Source organism: Callionymus lyra, chromosome 14 (genome assembly GCF_982586985.1).
Source record: "Callionymus lyra chromosome 14, fCalLyr1.hap1.1, whole genome shotgun sequence".
Lineage (NCBI taxonomy): Eukaryota > Metazoa > Chordata > Actinopteri > Syngnathiformes > Callionymidae > Callionymus > Callionymus lyra.
Genome location: NC_141831.1, coordinates 563164 through 572616, shown reverse-complemented (window position 1 = coordinate 572616; position 9453 = coordinate 563164). Strand labels below are relative to the sequence as shown.

General features: G+C 43.7%; 1 protein-coding gene across 1 annotated transcript in view; it reads left to right on the top strand.

Moving 5' to 3' along the window:
* Nucleotides 1-1401, top strand: part of snx19a (sorting nexin 19a) — an 18468-nt gene extending 17067 nt beyond the window's left edge. Inside the window, exons 8-11 of the mRNA XM_087808057.1 lie at nucleotides 292-435; nucleotides 754-938; nucleotides 1082-1169; nucleotides 1227-1401. Coding sequence (XP_087664183.1) covers nucleotides 292-435; nucleotides 754-938; nucleotides 1082-1169; nucleotides 1227-1347 — 538 coding nt within the window. The 3' untranslated portion in view covers nucleotides 1348-1401. The remainder of the gene's footprint in view (nucleotides 1-291; nucleotides 436-753; nucleotides 939-1081; nucleotides 1170-1226) is intronic.
* Nucleotides 1402-9453: the final 8052 nt, after the last annotated feature.

Below are 9453 nucleotides of genomic sequence, written 5' to 3'. Positions count from 1 at the left end.
CATGTTCACCACTAGAGGGCCTCACTGTTACATCTGCTGCACCTTCCATGTTCACCACTAGAGGGCCTCACTGTTACATCTGCTGCACCTTCCATGTTCACCACTAGAGGGCCTCACTGTTACATCTGCTGCACCTTCCATGTTCACCACTAGAGGGCCTCACTGTTACATCTGCTGCACCTTCCATGTTCACCACTAGAGGGCCTCACTGTTACATCTGCTGCACCTTCCATGTTCACCACTAGAGGGCCTCACTGTTACATCTGCTGCACCTTCCATGTTCACCTCTAGAGGGCCTCCCTGTGTTGCAGACACGGCGGCGGCGGACGTTGCTCTGAACATCCTGTGTCTGCTCATGAAGGACCAGTGGACCTGGATCTGCACAGAGAACGTCCAGAAGACCATGAGGCTGCTCTTTGGAACCTTTATTGAGAGGTGACTTTAGATCTTTAGTTTCTCAATCAACCCATCAATCAATCAGTCAGTCAATCAATCAACCTACACACACACACACACACACACACACACACACACACACACACACACACACACACTCACATTCACACTCACACACACACTCACATTCACACTCACACACACACACACACTCACACACACACACCTACACACACACACACACACACATACACACACACTCACACACACACCTAAAACATTAAACTAAACATGTTTAAATACAACTTTATTAGTTCACGTATTGACATGTTGACGTGAAGAAGCTTCTTCTCACAGGTGGCTGGAGGTCGGCGTGGATCATCTCACCAGCGCCCCCTGCTGGGTGCTGTACCTGCAGGTGCTGCAGGAGGCCGTGTGGCCTGGAGGTTCACTTCCTGCTCAGCCTCCGCCGGAGCGTAGTGTCCAGCAGCGAGAAGATGCTCGTCTGCAGTGTCTGGACTGTCTGCTGCAGCTGCTGCCAGGTACCAGGTCCAGGTCCAGGTCCAGGTCCAGCAGGTCCTGCAGGTCCAGCAGGTCCAGCAGGTCCAGCAGGTCCTGCAGGTCCAGCAGGTCCAGCCCGGTGCTGCTGCTTCTGACCCACCTCTGACCCGCCTCTATGTTCCAGCGCTGGTCACGGATCTTCTGGGCCGCGACAAGTACCGCCTGAGCCTGGAGACCATGCTGGAGTCCGTGCAGGACCAGAACATCAACAAGTGAGTCGGGAGTCGAACCCGAGACCCGAGCAGATTCACGAGCGCTTGTGTCTGCAGGCACCTGATCTTCCGCCTCTGTGGGCTCCTGCTGGACTTCCTGGTCCCCGAGTCATGTGACCCGGACTTCCAGAAGAATCTGCTGCAGAGTTTGAGCGAAGACTCGGACAAGGACTCGTGACCTGCTGGTCTGGGACCCCAGATGTTCCCAGACCAGGTGAGAGTCCGAGTCCAGCATGTCCTGGGTCCATCCTGGGTCTGACTCGTGGTCTCCTCAGATCCTCATGATCCTCATCCAGGAGACCTTCAGATGTTCTCCTGGAGACAAATCATGGTTTTACTGGAGGTTTGTCTTTTAGCTCAGCTCTCTTCACCAGCTCACTGAAGACCTGCTGAGAACCATGGACTCAGAGGTTCTGACTCAGAAGAACAAAACCAGACTTTTATTGACTCGAAAGAAGGAAGTTTCCAGTGACATCATCAACATGGGACGAATGAAGCAGAGATGACAGGAAGTGACGACGTTGACCTTTGACCTCGGACTCACCTCCAACAAACTTTATTGATCAGCGGCGGACGAACAATAGATTTCTTCTTCCTGGTTCAACAGGAAACGTTGAGTCTTTAGATGTTTAGAAGGTTTATCTTCACGTCTTCACAATAGTGATTATTTGAAATGTTCGTCACATCTTCAACATCAGAAGAAGAACATTATTATTAAAGTCATGAAGAACAATTGACACGTTCTTCATGTCCTTCACGTTCTTCATGTTCTTCACGTTCTTTAGTTCTTCACGTTCTTCATGTTCTTCACGTTCTTTAGTTCTTCACGTTCTTTAGTTCTTCACGTTCTTCATGTTCTTCACGTTCTTTAGTTCTTCAAGTTCTTCATGTTCTTCACGTTCTTCATGTTTTGCACGTTCTTCATGTTCTACACGTTCTTCACAAACTTCATGTCCTTCATGTGTTTCACGTTCTTCATGTTCTTCATGTTCTTCATGTCCTTCATGTTCTTCATGTGTTTCACGTTCTTCACATTCTTCATGTTCTTCATGTCCTTCATGTTCTTCATGTGTTTCACGTTCTTCACGTTCTTCATGTTCTTCATGTCCTTCACGTTCTTCACATTCTTCATGTTCTTCAAGTTCTTCAGGAACATGTTCTGCACGTTCTTCACAAACTTCATGTCCTTCATGTTTTTCACGTTCTTCATGTTCTTTCTGTCCTTCATGTTCTTCATGTTCTGCACGTTCTTTACATTCTTCATGTTCTGCACATTCTTCATGTTCTTTAGTTCTTCACGTTCTTCACGTCCTTCATGTTCTGCACATTCTTCATGTTCTTTAGTTCTTCACGTTCTTCATGTTCTTCACATTCTTCATGTTCTTCACGTTCTTCACGTCCTTCATGTTCATCACATTCTTCACGTTCTTCACGTTCTTCACTTTCTTCCTGTTCTTCATGTTCTTCATGTTCTTCACTTTCTTCCTGTTCTTCATGTTCTTCATGTTCTTCACTTTCTTCCTGTTCTTCATGTTCTTCACATTCTTCATGTTCTTCACGTTCTTCACGTCCTTCATGTTCATCACATTCTTCACGTTCTTCACGTTCTTCACTTTCTTCCTGTTCTTCATGTTCTTCATGTTCTTCACTTTCTTCCTGTTCTTCATGTTCTTCACTTTCTTCCTGTTCTTCATGTTCTTCACTTGAACTGAAAGGTAAAACATGAAGCTCAACGTTTCAAGGTCGAGTTTTTCTGCAGAACAAAGATCTGTGAGAATGTCCTGATGATTTTAAAACACGTGAACAATCTCTCGACTCTTTTCTCTGGTGAAGACACACATGGACCTGCTGGACAAAGACCATGAAGAAGAGAATGATGAATAAATCTGATCATGTTCTTCATCATCGTCATTTTCTGAATCTTTTCATGAAAACATTGGTAGATGTTCTACCACACATGCGCTCATGCCTACGTTCTAAAACAAGCTCACTGGGATACGGAGCAGATGCTGTCGTGGGAAAGTTGCTGCTGACGTTTCTCATGACGACACGTTTGGCACCAGAACCATCAACACTTCAGCGTCAGGAACCCAGATAAGAACGAAGGATTCCTATGATGGTCAGAACATCCTGGATCCTCCTGAGACCAACATGACCAAGAGGTAGAAGAAGAAGTAGAAGAAAAAGAAGCAGAAGAAGAAGAAGAAGGAGGAGAAGAGGAAGAGGAAGAGGAAGAGGAAGAAGAAGAGGAAGAAGAAGAAGAAGAAGAAGAAGAAGAAGAAGAAGAAGAAGAAGAAGAAGAAGAAGAAGAAGAGGAAGAGGAAGAAGAAGAAGAAGAAGAAGAAGCAGAAGAAGAGGAAGAAGAAGAAGAAGAAGAAGAAGAAGAAGAAGAAGAAGAAGAAGAAGAAGAAGAAGAAGAAGAGGAAGAGGAAGAAGAAGAAGAAGAGGAAGAAGAAAAAGAAGTCCCCCACCCTTCACTCTGTGACTCACGCTCAGAATATTCCACTCCTCCTCCTCCTCCCTTCTTTCCTCCCCCGGGTCAGATCCTGCAGCAGCTGCAGTGAAGCAACAGCAGAAACATGATCTCGTTGGATCAACTGGAAAGTAAGTCTGGACTCAGTGTTCAAACCTGTGACATCAGCAGCTGTGAGTCGTGGACTCACACCAGAGACTGTGTGAACGTTGTTGAGCAGCTGAAGAAGAGAAACGACAAACTACTTCTTACACAACACAATCAAACATCAACACAATCAAACATCAACACAATCAAACATCTACACAATCAAACATCTACACAATCAAACATCAACACAATCAAACATCAACACAATCACACATCTACACAATCAAACATCAACACAATCACACATCTACACAATCAAACATCAACACACTCAAACATCAACACAATCACACATCAACACAATCAAACATCAACACAATCAAACATCAACACAATCAAACATCAACACAATCAAACATCAACACAATCAAACATCAACACAATCAAACATCAACACAATCACACATCAACACAATCAAACATCAACACAATCAAACATCTACACAATCAAACATCAACACAATCAATTGGATGGATGGATGATGGATGGATGATGGATGGATGATGGATGGATGGATGGATGATGGATGAATGGATGGATGGATGATGGATGATGGATGAAGGATGAAGGATGATGGATGATGGATGATGGATGATGGATGATGGATGATGGATGATGGATGAAGGATGATGGATGAAGGATGAAGGATGATGGATGATGGATGAAGGATGATGGATGATGGATGATGGATGATGGATGATGGATAATGGATGAAGGATGAAGGATGAAGGATGATGGATGAAGGATGAAGGATGATGGATGATGGATGAAGGATGAAGGATGATGGATGATGGATGAAGGATGATGGATGATGGATGATGGATTGATGGATGATGGATAATGGATGAAGGATGAAGGATGAAGGATGATAGATGAAGGATGAAGGATGACGGATGATGGATGAAGGATAATGGATGAAGGATGAAGGATGAAGGATGAAGGATGATGGATGAAGGATGAAGGATGATGGATGATGGATGATGGATAATGGATGAAGGATAATGGATGAAGGATGACGGATGATGGATGATGGATGAAGGATGAAGGATGATGGATGATGGATGATGGATAATGGATGAAGGATAATGGATGAAGGATGAAGGATGAAGGATGATGGATGAAGGATGAAGGATGAAGGATAATGGATGAAGGATGAAGGATGAAGGATGATGGATGAAGGATAATGGATGAAGGATGAAGGATGATGGATGAAGGATGAAGGATGATGGATGAAGGATAATGGATGAAGGATAATGGATGATGGATGAAGGATGATGGATGATGGATGAAGGATAATGGATGAAGGATGAAGGATGAAGGATGATGGATGAAGGATGAAGGATAATGGATGAAGGATGAAGGATGATGGATGAAGGATAATGGATGAAGGATGATGGATGAAGGATAATGGATGAAGGATGAAGGATGATGGATGAAGGATGAAGGATGAAGGATGAAGGATGATGGAATATGGATGATGGATGGAATATGGATGATGGATGATGGATGATATATGATTGAAGGATGATGGATGGAATATGGATGATGGATGGAATATGGATGATGGATGATGGATGATGGATGATGGATGATGGATGATGGATGATGGATGATGGATGATGGATGATGGATGATGGATGATGGATGATGGATGATGGATGATGGATGATGGATGATGGATGATGGATGATGGATGATGGATGATGGATGATGGATGAAGGATGATGAATGAAGGGTGATGGATGATGGATGATGGATGGAATATGGATGATGGATGATGGATGAAGGATGATGGATGAAGGATGAAGGATGAAGGATGATGGATGATGGATGATGGATGATGGATGATGGATGGATGGATGGATGAAGGATGATGGATGATGGATGATGGATGAAGGATGATGGATGATGGATGATGGATGAAGGATGATGGATGATGGATGAAGGATGATGGATGAAGGATGAAGGATGATGGATGAAGGATGATGGATGATGGATGAAGGATGAAGGATGATGGATGGAATATGGATGATGGATGATGGATGATGGATGATGGATGATGGATGATGGATGATGGATGATGGATGATGGATGATGGATGATGGATGATGGATGATGGATGATGGATGATGGATGATGGATGATGGATGATGGATGAAGGATGATGAATGAAGGATGAAGGATAATGGATGAAGGATGATGGATGAAGGATGATGGATGAAGGATGAAGGATGATGGATGAAGGATAATGGATGAAGGATGATGGATGAAGGATAATGGATGAAGGATGAAGGATGATGGATGAAGGATGAAGGATGAAGGATGATGGATGATGGATGGAATATGGATGATGGATGATGGATGATATATGATTGAAGGATGATGGATGGAATATGGATGGAATATGGAATATGGATGATGGATGATGGATGATGGATGATGGATGATGGATGAAGGATGATGAATGAAGGGTGATGGATGATGGATGATGGATGGAATATGGATGATGGATGATGGATGAAGGAGGATGGATGAAGGATGAAGGATGAAGGATGATGGATGATGGATGATGGATGATGGATGAAGGATGGATGGATGGATGATGGATGGATGGATGATGGATGATGGATGAAGGATGATGGATGATGGATGATGGATGAAGGATGATGGATGATGGATGATGGATGAAGGATGATGGATGATGGATGAAGGATGATGGATGAAGGATGAAGGATGATGGATGAAGGATGATGGATGATGGATGAAGGATGAAGGATGATGGATGGAATATGGATGATGGATGATGGATGATGGATGATGGATGATGGATGATGGATGATGGATGATGGATGATGGATGATGGATGATGGATGATGGATGAAGGATGAAGGATGATGGATGGAATATGGATGATGGATGATGGATGATGGATGATGGATGATGGATGATGGATGAAGGATGATGAATGAAGGATGAAGGATAATGGATGAAGGATGATGGATGAAGGATGAAGGATGATGGATGAAGGATGATGGATGATGGATGAAGGATAATGGATGAAGGATGATGGATGAAGGATAATGGATGAAGGATGAAGGATGATGGATGAAGGATGAAGGATGAAGGATGATGGATGATGGATGGAATATGGATGATGGATGATGGATGATATATGATTGAAGGATGATGGATGGAATATGGATGATGGATGGAATATGGATGATGGATGATGGATGATGGATGATGGATGATGGATGATGGATGATGGATGATGGATGATGGATGATGGATGATGGATGAAGGATGATGAATGAAGGGTGATGGATGATGGATGATGGATGATGGATGATGGATGGAATATGGATGATGGATGATGGATGAAGGATGATGGATGAAGGATGAAGGATGAAGGATGAAGGATGATGGATGATGGATGATGGATGAAGGATGGATGGATGGATGATGGATGGATGGATGATGGATGATGGATGAAGGATGATGGATGATGGATGAAGGATGATGGATGATGGATGATGGATGAAGGATGATGGATGATGGATGAAGGATGATGGATGAAGGATGAAGGATGATGGATGAAGGATGATGGATGATGGATGAAGGATGAAGGATGATGGATGGAATATGGATGATGGATGATGGATGATGGATGATGGATGATGGATGATGGATGATGGATGATGGATGAAGGATGATGGATGATGGATGATGGATGATGGATGATGGATGATGGATGATGGATGATGGATGATGGATGATGGATGATGGATGATGGATGATGGATGATGGATGAAGGATGATGAATGAAGGATGATGAATGAAGGGTGATGGATGATGGATGATGGATGGAATATGGATGATGGATGATGGATGAAGGATGATGGATGAAGGATGAAGGATGAAGGATGATGGATGATGGATGATGGATGAAGGATGGATGATGGATGAAGGATGATGGATGATGGATGATGGATGATGGATGATGGATGATGGATGATGGATGATGGATGATGGATGATGGATGATGGATGATGGATGATGGATGATGGATGATGGATGATGGATGAAGGATGATGGATGGATGGATGATGGATGGATGGATGATGGATGATGGATGAAGGATGACGGATGACGGATGACGGATGACGGATGAAGGATGACGGATGATGGATGATGGATGATGGATGATGGATGATGGATGAAGGATGACGGATGACGGATGACGGATGACGGATGACGGATGACGGATGACGGATGACGGATGATGGATGATGGATGATGGATGAAGGATGAGGGATGATGGATGATGGATGATGGATGATGGATGAAGGATGATGGATGATGGATGATGGATGATGGATGATGGATGATGGATGATGGATGAAGGAGGATGGATGATGGATGATGGATGAAGGATGATGGATGATGGATGATGGATGATGGATGATGGATGATGGATGATGGATGATGGATGATGGATGAAGGATGATGAATGAAGGATGATGAATGAAGGGTGATGGATGATGGATGATGGATGGAATATGGATGATGGATGATGGATGAAGGATGATGGATGAAGGATGAAGGATGAAGGATGATGGATGATGGATGATGGATGAAGGATGGATGATGGATGAAGGATGATGGATGATGGATGATGGATGATGGATGATGGATGATGGATGATGGATGATGGATGATGGATGATGGATGATGGATGATGGATGAAGGATGATGGATGGATGGATGATGGATGGATGGATGATGGATGATGGATGAAGGATGACGGATGACGGATGACGGATGACGGATGACGGATGAAGGATGACGGATGACGGATGATGGATGATGGATGATGGATGATGGATGAAGGATGACGGATGACGGATGACGGATGACGGATGACGGATGACGGATGACGGATGACGGATGATGGATGATGGATGATGGATGAAGGATGAGGGATGATGGATGATGGATGATGGATGATGGATGAAGGATGATGGATGAAGGATGATGGATGATGGATGATGGATGATGGATGATGGATGATGGATGATGGATGAAGGAGGATGGATGATGGATGATGGATGAAGGATGATGGATGATGGATGATGGATGATGGATGATGGATGATGGATGATGGATGATGGATGATGGATGATGGATGAAGGATGATGGATGAAGGATGATGGATGATGGATGATGGATGATGGATGAAGGATGATGGATGAAGGATGATGGATGAAGGATGATGGATGATGGATGAAGGATGATGGATGATGGATGATGGATGATGGATGATGGATGATGGATGAAGGATGATGGATGAAGGATGATGGATGATGGATGATGGATGATGGATGATGGATGAAGGATGATGGATGATGGATGATGGATGATGGATGAAGGATGATGGATGATGGATGATGAATGATGGATGAAGGATGATGGATGATGGATGATGGATGAAGGATGATGGATGATGGATGAAGGATGATGGATGATGGATGATGGATGATGGATGATGGATGATGGATGATGAATGATGGATGAAGGATGATGGATGATGGATGATGGATGAAGGATGATGGATGATGGATGAAGGATGATGGATGATGGATGATGGATGATGGATGAAG